The 18576-nt window shown below is 29.9% G+C and overlaps 1 protein-coding gene across 4 annotated transcripts in view; it reads left to right on the forward strand.

Moving 5' to 3' along the window:
* Positions 1-18576, forward strand: part of LOC111681976 (ras-related C3 botulinum toxin substrate 1) — a 211839-nt gene that overhangs the window by 104985 nt on the left and 88278 nt on the right. For 2 of the 4 annotated variants that reach the window (XR_006940591.1, XM_046948896.1), the window contains exons 2-3: positions 18011-18126; positions 18289-18521. Coding sequence is in view for 3 of the 4 variants with exons in the window: in XM_046948896.1 (XP_046804852.1) it covers positions 18011-18126; positions 18289-18521 (349 nt within the window). In the remaining variant the exon portion in view is untranslated. Of the gene's footprint in view, positions 1-11099; positions 11406-11856; positions 12104-18010; positions 18127-18288; positions 18522-18576 lie in introns of those variants that run through there. The other 2 variants (XM_046948897.1, XM_046948898.1) reach the window with 2 other exon arrangements.

Below are 18576 nucleotides of genomic sequence, written 5' to 3' on the forward strand. Positions count from 1 at the left end.
CTAAGGCGATATAGCCATGTCCGTTCGCCTGTCTGTTAAAAACACAATGAGTCCGAACGGAAAGTTCTAGAGGAATAAGATTTTACACAGGTTTGTTTGGTATTGAAAATGGGCAATATTGGTTCGCGTTTTTCGCATATCCCCCATACAAAAGTCCCTCGAAAAACAGATATAACAATCATAACTTTTTTCAAAAATAAGAGTATAATAATAAAATTCGTCATAAATAAGTTTCATATTAGCAAAAAGCTCTCTACCAAATTTTATGAATATCGGTCCATAATTGACCCTACATAAGTCCCCTATGAGCCAACATTTTTGTACTACATTTTATGAGGATCAGGTCTCTTTAAGAAAATTACTTTAACGCTCATTATTGGCTATATGAGTATAGCGATGAAATCTTTGTAGCAATTTTATGAGGATCAGTCCATAATTGACCCTACATTTCATATAAGGTCCTCTTCAGAAAATGACTCTAATGCTCATTACTGGATAAAAAATACGAGCACAGCGATGAAATTCGTCATAAAAAAGTTTCTTACAGGCAAAACTTCTCAAAAAGAAATTCCTTAAAGATCGGTTCATAATTGACCCTATCATTCCAAATATCAACCTGATTTTCAAAGGGAGACATTCCTTTTACAATCGTTAATGTTAACTATCACATACCCAGCAAAAATAAAATGAAGTACTTTCATAAGAATAACATTTACCACCACTTCAAAAGTAGCACGAAATGAATTATTTTACCTTCCGTGTAAGTGATGTTTATTGACGCCCAAAGAAGCGAAAAGAAGAAAATTTAAAATATAATTTTATTTTGGAGTTAATTGATAAATGTGTGTAAGTTATTTATGTTATTATTATTTGAGTCAAATTAGTAGTATTCTATAATACTACAAATTCACTTACTAATAACTTCCAGAAAAGAACATCAAAATTACTTCCAGAGAATGACTTCAGATGTAGTGAATTTGGAATCAAATAAAAAGGACATCCCTCCTATGACAAGCCTGTGTTAAAATCATAACTTCTTCAGGTCTTTTTCTGAACATCCATGGAGTAAATTCTAATTCTTGTTTGCTTCTTTGGAAGTTCCTTTTTTTGCTGGGTATACATGAAGATAATTTTTCCAAATCCCATATTAAAAACCAAAAATTATCATTAAGCAACTCTGTTAATCTTTTTCAACTGTTTGGAAAAAAGTATATTCAAACATTGACTTGTCAAAAAATACGTTCATTGACATGTCAATTGCGTGGCATTTTAATATGATTACATTTCATATGGTGTCCTGATTTTAACTTCAAGGTTTTTTTTTCTTCTTCTTTTTTATTTGCTTCATTCATTCATTATGACTTCATGGAGATATTTGCGACCCCCACCAAGAAGAAAAAACTTACATCCTGTAGATAATTTAATTCCTGAAAAGTCTGTCTGCACAGTTTCAAAAAAAAAAATTTAAAGGGGGGGGGGGGGGTTTGAATTTGTGAAGGGTAGATATGAAAATAAATAAAATTGATGCCAGCCTGCTGTGATAGATTCAATTTAATATTATGAACCAGAAATGAAACAAATGAACAAACAAAAAATAAAACGAATTCTGTTCCTCATGTGTAGAAAATTGCATTTGATACTTCAAAGCCACTCTATACACTTGTGTTATAGCAAGGATTTGAAAAAAAGGACTAAAGGATTTTTGTGGGCACATTGGTATAACAAAAATAATGTGGGAGTATGTCTGCAGATATCGGTTTGTGTAAATTGTTGGATTTGTTTAAGCATGTGTCTACAATAGCTTTATTTCACACACTAAATTTAAGTCCCATTCCTTTAGGTTTTACTCTTTTTCCTATGACTATAACCAACAAAAAATTTTTCTTACCGGAAGCATTTAATTGAGATTTATTATGTTTTAGTTTTGTTTTTTTTTCAAACATTTTTAAATTGATAACACTTTAATTCGTAATTTCTATTAAAAATAAAAAAATCTTTAAAATATTATATTACTTTAGTGTATTACATAATTAATCTTAATAACAAATTATTGTAGAAACTACATATTAAATCCTTCAAACATTTTCATTATTCATTGAGTAACAAGAAAAAAAATTAGATTTTTCTTGGTCCAGTATTTACAATTAACACAAACAGTTCTGTGATGACATTATGTCCATTCATACAAATGATACATGCAACACAGTTTTGAACTCATCACATACAGTGGTGCTGGAAAAAGTTGTATGCATTTTTTGGCTTAACATTATTAAATTAAATTTTACCATTTGTCAACATCAGAAGTTTTATTTCTTGAAGGTTTATGTATTTCAAAATTCAGTTCAAATCGGTCCAACTGTAAACTTATTAAACATTTATAATTATAGATTCCAATGTTTTCTGATGCTTAGAAAAATTGTCAAAGACCCAATATATGTGCAGTTTAAGAATTGATGCACAACTTAAACCTGTTACAATAACACTTGGTTAGAATTCCAACAGAATTCAAATGTAATCACTTCTTTATGATCATATATGATAGTGCTATCTATAATGATCAAGAATATATATATACTTGTTGGGGTCGGGAAAATTATATTATAGATATTACAAATGTTATCGTTCACACGATATTTGTTCAATGCACAATCGATATCGTATCGTTGTATCGTCGTATCGCATTTTAAGTCATACAATTTTTTCAAAAAACATTTTTTTAAAAAAGAAACAAATAAAAAATACGACATACTACGATACAACCATACAACACCGATTGTGAATTGGACAATTGTCTATTAAACATTAAATGTCGACATTGAACACCTCTATTTCCGACAACAAATGAAGTGCTTTACGTGAACACCTGCCTTGACGGCCTTATATCACTGTGGTCGTTCAGCTAGGTCAGCTATGCAACGACTTACCACAGCCACATTGTATTTTTTACACGCCGGTGACAATTTACATATATGAAATTTCCGGTCCTGTATACGTGCATTTTGCTCGACCTATCTAATCTCTTGTCTTAGTAGTCCCGTCGCTCACTCCATTTTGCCAAACATCAGTTCAGCGCATATCTTCCTTCAATCAAACAACTATTACATATAACCACCCAAAAGCTTTTCAATTCATCAAAAACAAGTACCTGATGGTACACCAATACCCTATATTTGCATTATCATCTCAAATCCATAATTTGATTAGCATAAAAATGATATTCGCCATTTATCTATCTTTAAACCACAGCCACTACGTGGATCCCGAAGGAACCTCAACCAACTTATAAGCCATGACACTGTCCTGCGGGTAACTGGTCACTCTTAAAACCGGATTGAAAGATTGGGGTTAGACCCAAGATGAAGAAAACATGCCCTGGGATGTTTTCCAAAAACAAATATCGAAACTTTCGATTTCGAAGATTTTGACATTTTGGATATAATGTGAAGTTTGGTGGCATGTCATAATGTCCAATATCCAGAGTCCATTTATCAAAAAAGGCTTAATTTAGCGAAGCCGGTGTTCGAAATACCCCAGTGTTTGAAACCCCTGCGCCCGGCCGAAGGCCGGCTATCCAGGACACTTTTTAATAGGAGTCCAAAATGTAACAATTACCAAATTTAGGAGCAATTCTTTTCGGGATAAGAGCGTCCCTATCTTAAATTTTGGTAATTGTTACATTTTGGACTCCTATTAAAAAGTGTCCTGGATAGCCGGCCTTCGGCCGGACGCAGGGGTTTCAAACTCTGGGGTATTTCGAACACCGGCTTCGCTAAATTAAGCCTTTTTTGATAAATGGACTTTTTGAAATCCATGGACTTTATGTCCCATTGCTCATGGACATTGTAACACTTTTGAAATTGTCATAACGTCCATGGACATTATGACTCAATTTAGTGCGTCATAACGTCTATGGACATTATGACATTGGACATTATGACACGCCACCGTGAAGTTTTAAAGACACTGAGGTCTGTGTTGCGTTTATAAGCCGGCATTTTAATGGGTATTTGAAGTAACAGTAATGGCATAATTGCATCATACATAATCGAATGATCTTCCATATCGAAATCTGATTCGATAGGTTGGTAAATATTTTCGTTAAAACACTTTGTATATTGAGGAGCATTTGTAGGAAATTATTTTTGGGTCAGTCAGAATTGACACAGTTCCTGTATATGGAGAGAGCCACTTAGATGCTATATCAGGCGCGTGTCCATGGGGAGAGGGGAAACGGAAACCGAAAAGATTTTTCATACAAAAAATAAAAATTAAAAAAAAACATAAAATTTTTTTCCTTACAAACGCGGAAGCTTTATTGTGATTGAAATTTAACATCTAACTGCTTTACCAAAGGTTTATAAAACAAATTTTTAATGAAAATTATAAACTTTTGATGAATAAGACATCTAAAACAAAATTTAAAAATTTGCAAATATTTAAAAAAAAATTTTAAAAACTATAATTTTCATTTAACATTTCACATTTGCATTCCACTGTATTGTGCAAAGGATAAACATTTTTTCTATACTTTAGATTAAAGTGACAATTAAATAAATCAAGAAAGCAGATTATTGTGTCAAACATATTAAATACATACAACAACAAAAATCTAACATACAAACGATGATAAGTACAATGGCTGTGATGACGATGATCACGACGACAACGACAATGGTCCTTTTAACATGCTGTGAGGGATTGTAAACATAAGGATGAATACACAGCCTTAACAAATTCTCTACATACTCTATACAAATAAAAAATGCTCACTTATATCTAGATGTACATATGTATATGTACATAGAAGACTTTATAAAAGTCCGAAAAGGATATAAGATAAAAAGGATTTTTTACATGTATTTTTTTTTAAACTTTAGTAATTAAACTGACATCAACAGTAATTTCATAATGATTATATAGATAACCTCACTAAATAATTATATATTAAATAATAAAAAAAAAAACTAATAAAAAATGGATCAACTTGACATGTTTATTTACAGTAAAAAAACATGCATATCTGGATATAAAAACTTTATCACAACCTTGCTATTAAATCACAGACATAAAAACAACACAAACATTTCGTTTTATAAAAATAGAAAAAATTTAAATAATTCGTTTTTAACTAGTTTTCATTTAAATTAAAAATAAAATTTCACCAAATAATGAATAAGAAAATATAAATAAGTTTAAATGCAACGAAGTTTTCTGTTCGGCTGTACCGAATCTAATGTACCCTTCATTAGTGTATCTTAAAAATAATATTTCTGAAAAAAATATTTTAATAACAAAGGAAAAGGGGGAAATTATCCCCTCAAAGCGAAATGTTTTCATACCAAATATAAAAGTAAGGAAATGGGAAAAAAGAAATTAAGTAAAAAATAAACAATTTCTCCCCCTAATCGCTTGAGCTGGATCTGCGACTATGTTAGAGTGTATTATGCGTTTGTGCTAGTGTTTGTAACACTAAAAAACATTGGTCCTACACTTATCTTGAATAACACGAATCAATTGAGAATCAATTTCTGAGCCGATGTAGCTCTGCCCTCTGTCTATAATGTGTCAGTGTTAGAGATACCATTTTTTTATTGGGTCAGCACTCAGTCGATGACACCTACTTATGCGAAGCATTGTATTAGAACTAAAAAAATATGTTTTGGAAAGGAGGGTGGTAGGGGCAGTGTTTGTGGAAATTTTATTTAAATCCTTTTATATCGAAAATGACAGGAAATACTTTTTCAGGAAGTTTATTCCACATATGAACAGTGCGGCTAGATAATGAATTTTCCCTGTAGTGTGTTGTGAGGTCCACAGGCCAATTTTGGGTTAAAAAAAAGATGTGTGTTATACAATAAAATCTAGTTCCGTTTGTCATCCCTAATACATGTAAAGTTTATGCGCCAAAAACTCTTCTTGTGACACTTCTTGTGACCCAGAGACGAAGCCTTTAATAATGGTTAAAATTGGCTCAATTAGCATGGATTGATGAAATTTGTCAAATACTCTCCCTTTGACCCAAGATGAAGCCTATGAAAATGGTTAAAATCGGCCCATTATTTCGCCTGGATCCCATATAACCGTTCACCACGAATAGAGTTTTTGAGGTTATAATTATGTTAATTTTTTCAGTATCTCTACAAAAATCTTACACCACGAATAGAGTTTTTGAGGTTATAATTATGTTAATTTTTTCAGTATCTCTACAAAAATCTTAGTTTTATAACTCGGTAATGATCTGGCCTTATTGACCCTAGCACCCATATAAACTTTCTCTCCAAAAATTAATTCAAATTACTTTCTTTTATGCTTTTTTTCAAAATTAACTTTTCGAAAGCATTTCTGATAGAATTATAGAAAATTTGTATACCAAAAACTTCTGGGGTCTTCAGAAAATTGATTTCAACTAATGGGCATAGCTTTATCGATTAGCTGTCAATAAGGATCCAGAATATACATACATATGTATATGCAATATAGAGTCAAAAAGTCTTTTTAAAAAAAATAACAAACGGAATGACAAACTCATATACATGCTTCTCTTGAAAGTAAAGGATATAAAGTGGAAAACTTGTTGTTATTGTTTTTAAATATCCAACTTCTCCAGAGAGTATTTGTTTATTTTTATATTATATGTAAAGTAAATATTTTCGTTAAAAAAATTAAGTTTAATTAGTTTGGGAGTCTATAATAAAATGTCAAGTAACCCAGCTAGCGTTTTTTTTAAATTTTTGATCACATTAGAGTCATTTATGACTCTTCTGCACGATTAAAATGATCATATATGCGCTGATTTTCTGATCATAAATGATACATTCGTCGGGAGAAAATTTCAAACATCCGGATTGCCTTTTTATGATTGGTATACATTTTGTTATTGTTTTTTCAAATAAGTCAGATTTTAAACATTAATTCGAAAATTTTAGACTTATTTTAGCGGTTAGTCGCCCAACTATTTTCCGTACAGACCATTAACCTTATACAATTTTTATAATTAAAGTATAATATAATTTTAATTTCCTTGACATAAAATCGACTTTATAAATATCACTCAAATTCAAATACATATACATTTAATTTTATAAACGAAATAAGAATTATATCAACTCATTTTAGGCCACACAAAATGTTTTGCTAACTCCTCCAAAAGAGTCTTTTCCGAGCCCCATTTCTAATCAGTTTCGACTCATTTTTTGAATCGTTTTTGAGTCATTTTTAAGTGTAAATTTAGCTATATCATTAAAACAAAGACAATAACATAAGGAACAATTTTAGAAGGAAAAAAACAGCATTTTTAGATTTTCATTTCGAATTGGGAAATATTTTGTACTGTTAGGATGAAAATCGGTCAAAAAGTCTTTTAAAATTCTTGTCCTTAAAATCTGTTAAACTTTTCAATATTATTTTCAAAAAAAATTTAAATTTTGATACATCTCTTGATCCTGACAGAATAAACTAAAATGATACAAAATATTTTACTACTCTTTTTGTTAGCTTGACAACAAATTTAGCATTGTCTGATCAGAAGAACTAATTTAAAATATTTTTTGAGAAATGTACTTTTTAAATGTTTGAAGTCTTTTAAAAAGGAAACAGGATCACCAAATGAAAAACTAACAAAGCAGTTTTTCTTCATTAAATTTTTAGTTACAGGCGTATATCATCCGGTTCATGTCTAATTTTGAGTGTCGGACGGTGTTACCCAATGCTTCATTAACAAGTTGTTTTATCGTTTTATTTGGGATAGTTTTTTCACAAAAGTACAAATCAATATTTTTTCAAAAATCTTGTAATATCTACAAGGTTTAAAACCATTAACTAATTCTTTATTGGACATACTCTCTAAACATATTGCTACAAATCAAATCCAAAAACATGAAATAATTTCATTAATAAACACCACTTATTACCAAGTAATGTGTGAAATAACTACATTACCCACAACACTCAATATCTTCCGTATATATGTAATTAAAATATTTTAATAGTTTATAAAACAAAAGTTCACTTGGCAAATTTTTGCAGTAGATAATCTTTTCTATTTTGTTCCACTGTATAGAATATATATCTATTTTTGCCAAATTACATGGAATTTATTGATTAATACTAACACTTTTTATTCCTCTCATGAAACCTTCTGACATTCTATTGACCTTTTCTTAATTTATACAAATCATTGTGGCGTGACTATTAAATCATTTTTGTACTTTCAAAATTCCTCCCCGTAGTTTTTGCCACCAAGTGTCCAGTGATATATCATTTATTAACGTTAACATCCATATGTTTGTCAAACTTTTATTTGTTACTACGAGCAGAAAGAAACGAATTAAATCTATCATCGTTGAATGAAAGTGGAAAATTGATTGATAGGATTTTGAAGGATTCGTAAAGAGTCAAAGGGTATCAGTAAACTCTAATTGTGTTTGAGAGAAATTGTCGTTAATTCAATTAATTACTGGCATTATGGCAGTGATAAAGAATTTAAGTTAAATATACTTGAGTTAACAAATAACAGTGGAGATTTTTTACGAAATCTGTTATATTAATGTATGTAGTATTGGGTGATTTAATGTGACACCCCCGCAATTAAGTATGGAATTTATGTACATTTTATGTATTTATGTAATATGTAGATCAAACTTTATATCAGGTTTTTAGTGTGAAAAATGGTTGGAAATACAATCCAGCAAAAATAAAATAAAGTACTTCTAAAAGAATAACATTTATCACCACTTCAAAAGTAACACAAAGTGATTTTTTCAACTTCTGTAGAAGTGATTGAATCCCAAAGAAGCGAAAAGAATCCAATTTGTTTTTATACCCTTCACCTTCGTGAGAAGGGTATATATAAGTTTGTCATTCCGTTTGTAATTTCTGTAATATAATTTTCCGACCCTATAAAGTATATATATACTGGATCCTTATAGCGGAGTCGATTAAGCCATGTCCGTCTGTCTGTCTGTTTGTCTGTTGAAATCAGTTTTTAGAGGTCCCCAGATATCGGCGAGGTCCGAATCTTCAATAATTCAGTTAGACATGCTTTCGAGAAGATCACTATTTAAAATCAGCAAAATCGGTCTATAAATAACGGAGATATGAGCAAAAATCCGAGACAACCTCTGAACATTTCATCAAAAAAGCCACTTTTTTTCATGCTTTGTTAAAAAAGCAACAACAACACTGTGAATTGGATAAAGATGTACATGTGCGTGTGGAGGTGTATTTGGTTTTATTCAGCTGTGTATTTTTTTGTATGTTTGCCTGCTGTTCTGTACTCACGAAGGTAAGTGTGTATAACAAGAACAAGGAGATAAAGCAGTAATATGTTGGTAATACAGCTGATATTTGTTTGAGGGTGGTAATACAGTTTGACGGTGGTATTACAGTACAACGGTTAATATTTCTTTCTGCTACAGTTTATATTTGTTTGTGTGTATGTTATGTGTGACATGTGTGCAGAGATTCAAAATAAATAAAAACTGTTTTTTAAAACATACTCGGACCTTTATGTTTTCAGTTAAAATTTCGGTTTGTGGTAGGAAATAAAATTGACCACAGATTTCGATTGTTTTTGCTGTATCTCTCATAGTATTTGAGAAAAAACACTTTTATGTTTGCACTCAAAATATCGGTTTTTGGTGGGAAAAAGAAGTGATCAGAGATTTAGCTTGCTTTTGCTCTATCTCTTATAGTTTTCGAAAAAAATGGACGTTATGAAATAAAAGTGATAACTGATTTCATTTCTCCTGTTTAGCTATAGCATATAAAATATTGGTTTTGGTAGAAAATAGAAGCATTCACAGATTTTGCTTTCAGTTCAGTTTATTTCCAAAATTTACTTTTTACATATTTTTATTTAAACTAGATTACAAGAAATAATTTTTTCCAAATACTATAGTATCCAAAGGAACTTATCAACTAATTATATTTAAGTTTAAGAAGGAAAATATTTACAAAAGATTGGTCCTTGGCCTATTGTGCAGTGTTATACCCCACATTGCATATGTCAAGTGTACCTATCCTCTTGTGGTAAAACAACAGGTTTGCACCCTCGAAAAGAAGACCAGCATCCCTCAAAGGCTGTTCTCAAGAAGGTTTGTGCCAAATTCCGTCCGGACCTTAATCCGTCTCTCCCATATCCTAAGCCGTTCCATCTGAGCAGAAGATATTCTGAAGTAGACTGGAGGAGAGCGATTACTTGCCGATAGAGGTGCAAACCCACTTTCCAATCAAGACTTCTTCGATGGCCTAGTATGGTCCTGTACACCGCTTAAGTACGCTTGGTACGCTCAAGTACATTGTCAATATAGCGATAAAACTCGAAGTTCTCGCGGAACACCACACAAAGGTATCTCATCCTGTTCGATACAGGAAGCCACTCATTAATCTTGAGAGATGGGATGAATGACCTACTGTTCAGAAACAAGTATTTTCGCCGTCCCACTTTGTGAGGTATTCCGCGAGTTCCGATATATAATCGTTCATACGCGCGTTTACAGTCCTAGCCCTCATTCCAGATGCCGCTATGAGGATATCGTCTGCATAAAAGAACAGAACATATTTTGCTTGTTTTTCTGTATCTCTTATAGTTTTCAAGTTTGTTTTAAACTCAAAATATTCAAATTTTGTTTTATATAGGTCGAATTCCAAAATAATAGACCAATAGCTTAGTACATAACTATTTTAAAATTTTTAATGAGTTTGAATAAAATTAATTTTCCATTTTTCCCTTTTTGGTTATTTTTTCTCCCCAGTGTAAAGCAAGACCTTAAAAACATTTTTATTCAGTGTTCCAATATTCAGTTCTTGTGTAGTCCATTTTATTGTAAATCTGTTTTTTCTTTTATCTTTGATTTTTATGTTCTAAAATTAATTAAAGCTGTTACAAAAATTCATTACATACAACTCTGTTTTAAATATTTATCCAATACACAAACCCAATAAAAAACTTATACATTTTACCTCTAATTTTATCCATTACACTTAACAAACTAAACACAGCCGCGGATAATTTGACAGAAACTTTGACATTTCCAACAACCAACTGTCATATTGCAAAAGGGGGTGCATGTGTGTGTTTGTGCGTATGCACGAATAGAACAAGAAAAATTTTGTGAAGTGAAAAAGTGATGGTAAAAGAAAAATTTTATTTAAAAAGAATTAAAATAATATAAATGAAAAAGTAAGAAATTTTGCAATATAATAAATGAAATTAAGAAATCTGGAATTAGTAAAGTGTAAAGAAATAGAGAAAATAAAAAATAAGTGAATGTAAAATCTGAAAGAAAAAAAAAATAAAATTCATTTGCCCACTAGAAAGAATAAAAAATTAAGAAAAACAAAGAGGATTATAAGATAACTACAAAAAACCACCAACAAAAATATAATTTATAGAGATATAAAAGGTAAATTTCTGTTGAAATCCACATCTTAAAATAAACATCATATTTGTGTTAAATATTTGTGAATATTCTTTGTTAATAAAGTTAAAAGGGAAGTTGTAAAAAAAGTAATAAAAAATTGCCGAGTTTTTGTAAAGAAACGCTGCGATGTTGGCAGCGCAGCACCTCCGCCCAAATACAAAATGTAAAATAAAACAACAACAATAGGAACACGGTGCTTACTTATTACATTGACAGTAATAGCAACAAAAACTACAGCAGCAAAAACACCTATAAGAACAATAAAGTGCAGAAAAAACAACAACAACTACAAGAAATAACCTAAACCAAACCATTCATGCAACAAACCAAACAGAACAAAACCAATTTCAGTTCAATTCATCCACTTTGACAGTAGTATATGCGGGTTGTAATAATTTCGTATTGTTGTTAGTTTTGTCGGTTTTTTTGCATTGTTGTAAATTTTATTCGATTTTGCCATGTGATCTTTTGGATAATTTTGTGTTTAAAGACTAGCTAAAGCAAATGTAAATATATTGACCGGCATGGTTCAGCCACTTTATGGGTTGACCACAAAAGTGACTCAGAATTTAACACTTTCACAAGAACCAAGACAAACATAAACATTCTTTTTACTTACAATATACGTTTTAGAACAATATTAAATTTCTTATCTAAGTGTGGTCCACTTAAATATCCAAGTATGTATATTATTTCAATTTACTTCTTCAGGTATAAAATAAATACATTTCTTTATGTTAACATTATGTCGCCACTTTGTATTTGTAAACAATGTTCGTTTATCTTGTTTTAAATGATATATATTTTACCATTTATCACAAAAGTGTCTAGTGTAAATGTTTATCTGAAATTATTTTTAAAATCCACAAAAGCCATGAAATGATTCACTCAAGGATCATTCAAGTAAACCTCAAATAAACCACGGATACATAGTTCAGTACATTTATATGGAACGTTATCTATTATCACTTAAAATTCAAATAATTTCCACTTTCTGTTAATTGGACGTCAACCTATTGTATAATGAATTATTCAAAATTTAGTGATTAAAATAAATGCATTATAGCATTTTAGGTAATAACAGCACATTTGTTAATTCAAGTTCTATTCTAGTCCAGTTATAATTCTGTTTTGGATGAGTTCTTATTCATCTCTAATTACGTTGTACTTCAGTTCTTTTCAGTTAATTTTCCGTTCAAATTTTAATAAGTTAATTTCTAGTTCTGTCTTAAAGTATTTCTATTTCACTTTCTCAATACTTTCTAGTTCAGTTCTAGTTCAGGTCTAGTTTAGTTCTGGTTCAGTTCTAGTTCATTTCTAGTTCAGTTCTAGTTCAGTTCTAGTTCAGTTCTAGTTCAGTTCTAGTTCAGTTCTAGTTCAGTTCTAGTTCAGTTCTAGTTCAGTTCTAGTTCAGTTCTAGTTCAGTTCTAGTTCAGTTCTAGTTCAGTTCTAGTTCAGTTCTAGTTCAGTTCTAGTTCAGTTCTAGTTCAGTTCTATTTCAGTTCTAGTTCAGTCCTAGTTCAGTTCTAGTTCAGTTCTAGTTCTGCAAAAAATTATATAATTTTGGAACTAAACTGAGCAAGTCTGCGACAAGTAATTGAATACAATTTAAAAAACTCGACTTTAATTACTAAGCTCTCACTAAAGTGAAGTGACATTTAAAGCGATACTTTTCTGTGAATCTTTATATTTAACATAATATTATAGTACACATTCATTACATCTTATCCAAAAATAATCCTTTAGTGCCTATTACAGTAACTACACTTAAAAAATACTACCAAATGTCATAAGAATTAAAATCTAATACATAACTTAATAAAAGAAAAAAAAAAAACTCAAAGATTCTGAAACTACTTTCTTTCTAACTCAGTCGTATTTCTTTTTTTGTTGTGCTTTTTTTCAAAAGTTTGTTCATCTTTTTTATGAAATAAAATACAAAAAAAAAAAAAAATAGAAAAAAATCCAAAAGTAAATGCACTCTACTTAATCAGCCACCCATGGCATTACATGACTCTGGTCTGCTTATAGATTTGTTGCAGCAGTTTTTAATGCTTATATGATTTTTTGTAGTTTTTGTATATAATTTGTATTTTGTTTTTATACGTATAATTTATACACACACTTCCATATACAAACATATTTCTATTATAATTTAGCATCACGAATATTTGAAAATTTTAGATATAGTAAAGAAAAAAAAATTAAGCAAGAAACCCACTCATATGTACTTTAGTCCCCTTTTTTGGAAATTAGCTTTTAATATCATGATGCATCTAATGCCAGACTGTGCCACTTGATTTCGTGAGTTTATATAAATGTTTTTTTTTTTGCTTTATTTTGTTTTTATATATTTAGTATTTTTTTCTTTTTGTATTTTTTATTAATTGCGTTTATTTTTAAAACATTAGACAACCGACCGGCGTCATTTAAGCATTTTTCGACTTGTAGCTTCCAACAAACAACCAAATACATACACATGCAGTCATGACCAAACAATTTAAGCTCCCCCCACAATTTGTTTATAATTTAGTTGTTGAATATATATAAAAATATGTTTCATTTTTTTAAGTGTCCCCCCTTGTTTTTTTTTCGTTCTTTTTTGTCTAAGTATTGATGCTTTTTCATTTAGGAAAATCCACTTTTTTATGCAGAAAAATTTATCAACGTCTTTTGATGATCTCAGATTTAGTGTGATTTTCCTGAGGGTTTGTGTGTGTGATCTATTTTAGAATTTCCCCCCATTTTAAATTTGCAAAAAAAATCAACTAAGAAATTAAACTAATGTCGTGCTCTCTTTTTTGTACATTGTGACAAATTTCTATTCTATTTTTATTTTTAATGTTTACTTCATCTTTTATTTTTTTGGTTTAATTTAGCTTTTATTTTTTTTATTATTTATATTAATTTTGTTTCATTTTGTTTGTCTCATTTCGTTTGTCATTTTTAATGGTTTTGTATCTTGTTTATTGCCATTTGCCACTCCTTAGAAATGTGTTTTATATATTTTACACAAAAAATATTCTTCATAAACAAATGTTTTGCAAAATCATGAATGATCACCTACCTCTTAATTTGTGGTCAATGCACTGTGGGAAATAACAAGTTTTTCGGCTTATTTATTATTTGGAATTGACATTATGTCATGTCACACAAAATGTTTGCATTTAAACGGAAATAATAAAAACGTAGTGTTATTTTTTTTTTTTTTTTTTTGTAAATAGGTTTTGTCTTCCTAAATAAAGTATTTTTTTAATATAAAAACAAAAAAAAATAATATTTTTTTAAGACTTTGAGAATCATTATTAAATTTGCTTTAACCATTTGGGGGGCTAAAGATCTTGATATTTTCGAAAGGTATACTGTACAAATATTTATTTTGAGGTTAAACTGCTGATGCATTTAATTGCCAACCTGGCTAAATCTAAAAATCATTTTAATACTTACCTTAATTGTTAAACAGAAATTAAATGAAATTATAATAAAACTTAAAACTTAATTATAAATCACAGTTATTGAACCAATAGCGTGATTTATTTAATGCGTGCAATTCCACATTAGAGTAGTTAACCATAAAGATTATCTAATTCGTTTTGATAGGATCCTATAACAAACAGTAGTTAAATCAATTTAAACAGTGTACAATTGTATTAGGAGTTAATAAGAAAAAAACTAAAACTTTAATTAATATAAATCAAATGACAAAAAGTGTGAATAACTTTTTTGCTGACATATTGTCGAACATTAAAAATGTGTAGCAGATCAAGAAATTATGAGGAATCGCCAATAACGACTTCTACTCAAAAAAATAATGGCTTGTGTGTTATCTATGAAGCACATTGGAGAGCATTAGTTAAAAATCAAAATATTGTAAGATAAATCTCAAATTATATTTGGACTACTTTTAGCAAAGGCTTTTCGATCATGTTAACTATTCTGCTGGAACTTAAAAAAGTTATTAGATTCAAAAGATTTTGTTGTCTTACGAGTAGAAAATTAATAAACCTCACGTTTTCTACAAAAATTAAACAAACGATATCAGACATTATGGAGTTATTAACGAAGCACTGATCCTTCAAACTTTTTTGTTATAATATGTTGTTTGACGAATGTTCTTTAAAACTAGAACACATTTAGATCTTTATGAAAATATTTTATATTAATTTCTTTATATTAATAAACAGTAATCCTGGTCGGATACAGCTAGATCTTTGTAAGTTAATAACAAAAATAATAAAAGTTTTGAAATCGTTTAAAATTCAAAAACTTTGTCCAGACAAGACTATGCTAAATCTTATTCCCCCAGTCGTAGTCTATGATCGCAGTACAGGATCTATGGTGGAAAAATGGGAAATTCTAATAAGGTCGTCTTTTCGTACTTTTTTAAACGATATCTTGAAAATTATGTTAACATGAAAATATAATTCCAGATTCGCAATAAGCGCAATTCAGTCTTCTAGAAAAGTATACTTTAGTTCTAGATTTCGATATCTTTTATAATTAACATATATTTGTCTAAAACGCCTTTATATGTTTGTCTCTTAACTCTTTCACGCATACTGGACACCGATGTCCCAAGTGTTTTTTCTTTTAATTTTTTTCTCAATTTGAAGCGTTACTTTGAGTTCAAAGCTACAGTAAATAGTTAAATTCCAAGAAAAATACGCTATTTTTAGAATTTGAAACCACTACATGCTAAAAAGGATAATATCAAGTGATATCCTTTGAAAACACTTTTTTATTCTTCATCAAAAATTATATAAGTCAAAATAAAGTTTGTATTGTAATCATATACATAAAAAGTCCAGGGGCTTAGTTCTCTGCGTGAAAGGGTTAATTATGAATTAATTGTTAAATTCATAAATTCAATATTAAACAATTTTATTAAACTGAAGTACTATTTCATTGTATATTAAAAGCCAGCACTTTAACCGCTTAAAGGTCTTGAAATTTTAACCTTAATTTCCTTTACTATTCATACTACATAATATTAACATTTCACATACAATTAAATAAATATATATTTTTTTGCAAACCATCAAAAAAACAAGAATTATTCTTTGGTCATACATTTAAAATTCCATAAATTCATTACTATATATTATACTTTAATCAATTTAATTAGAAAAAGTAGCAAACAAAAAAAAAAAAAAACACATTCTATAAGTTCCTCATTGCACGCAACACCATGCACTCACTCCTCGGTCATGTCCAAATGTTCATACACTTGAAACACAAGTATGGGTTGCTGTTTTTAAAGAAATAACATTCAATTGTTTAACTTCATTGAATTGTGAATTGTATGAGCTAAAAAAAGTTTCAACTTAGTTTTCATTTTGTTTATTATTTTCTTTTTTATAATTTTGTATAAAGTAAAAAGACAACATTTATCATGGAATACGTAACGCACCACATTTTAAACAGACATTTAAAATGTTTAATCTTTTCTTATTAGTCTGAAGTTCATTAATACATAACTCGTTTAAAGTCGTAAGGACAAAATGATCAGTTATCAGTAAAAATTTTCAAAAAACTTTCATGATCACTTTTCTATTTACAACTTTTTCTATAGAAAACTTTGAGTACAACTTTTCCATCAAAATCTTTGTTTATCCCTTCCATAGGAAACTATAAGATTTCCACTGAAATTGTTAACGATGAGTTTTCTTAGAGTTACATTTTTGTTGTTGTTGTAGTTGTAGCAGCGAAACCTGCCGCATCTATTGACTGAGTCCAAATTTATTCAGGTTCCAGCTAATTTCGATTTGCCCTGCTGAGTCCTAAAGTATTCAGGTTCCACCTGATTTGAATTTGCCCTGTGTTGAAAAGGAATTGAACATTGTGTAGATCTGTACCACATTCAGGACAGATACCTTGAATGGTATCGTTTATTCTCGAACAGTAATAGTTTTAACCGGTAAACCATCCCGATCAAAGTTGTACCATTACCATTCCAGTGCGACGTTCGATTATCGTTTACAACGTGTGGGGGATGACCTTTCAGTATAATACTATCGCGGTGAGAACTGATGGAGTCTTCCATTGCTTTCTGGGGAATAGTATTTAAAGTGTGTTCTACGATTTCTTATCATCTATATCATCCAAGTGTTTTTGGCTCTCTCGTACAAACGAAGTTCTTTCCTGCTTTGATGTTTCATACTTGAAAGCATCTTCATTTCGTCATTCAGATGTTCTTCAAACGTCATTTAAATGTTGCTTGTTATTGTTCTTTGGGTTGCGTTTTGACAAATTTAAAGTTTTTTCTAATGTGTGCCACATACCGACATAACTTTTTTTCGTAGATATCTATGATTATTAGTTATTATAGAGAACTTTGAGAATGAAAATTTTACATTTTTACTTTCCAAAGAAAACTTTGACAACTAGTTTTCTATAGAAAAAGCATTAATAAAGATCCTTAAAAAATAAATTTAAAAACCAGTTCCTAAAACTTTCTAAAGTTAAAAAAACTAATAAACTCTTTTACAACTCTGCCTTTTAAGCAAAAACAAAACTAAATTATAAAAAAAATAATATAAAGAACTTGACGACAAACGTAACATATCATGTCTTCTTTTATTTTACAGATGTCAACAGGAAGACCCATCAAATGTGTTGTCGTTGGCGATGGTACTGTCGGCAAGACATGCATGTTAATATCATATACCACAGATAGTTTTCCCGGTGAATATGTGCCTACAGTGTAAGTTTCACTAGCAAATTAAACAGCAAAAACAAAACAAACAAAACACATTTTATATAACAAAAAAGCATTTCATCAAATGCATAGTTATATAAAAATGTTTCGTCTAACTTTATATGAAAAATGGTGTCATGTTGTCTATATTTATTTCTATTTCTACAGTTTCGATAACTATTCAGCACCCATGCAAGTAGACACAATACAAGTATCACTGGGTCTATGGGATACAGCCGGACAAGAGGATTATGATAGACTACGGCCACTTTCATATCCACAAACGGATGTATTTCTGATATGTTTTTCAGTGGCGAGTCCATCATCGTTTGAAAATGTCACCTCAAAATGGTATCCCGAAATAAAACATCACTGCCCCGATGCGCCCATTATATTAGTTGGTATGTATTAGTTGTCGTTTTTTTATTATAATTTTAATTGTTATCCTTTTGTATT

The sequence above is a fragment of the Lucilia cuprina genome, chromosome 4 (assembly GCF_022045245.1).
Source record: "Lucilia cuprina isolate Lc7/37 chromosome 4, ASM2204524v1, whole genome shotgun sequence".
Taxonomy (NCBI): Eukaryota; Metazoa; Arthropoda; class Insecta; order Diptera; family Calliphoridae; genus Lucilia; species Lucilia cuprina.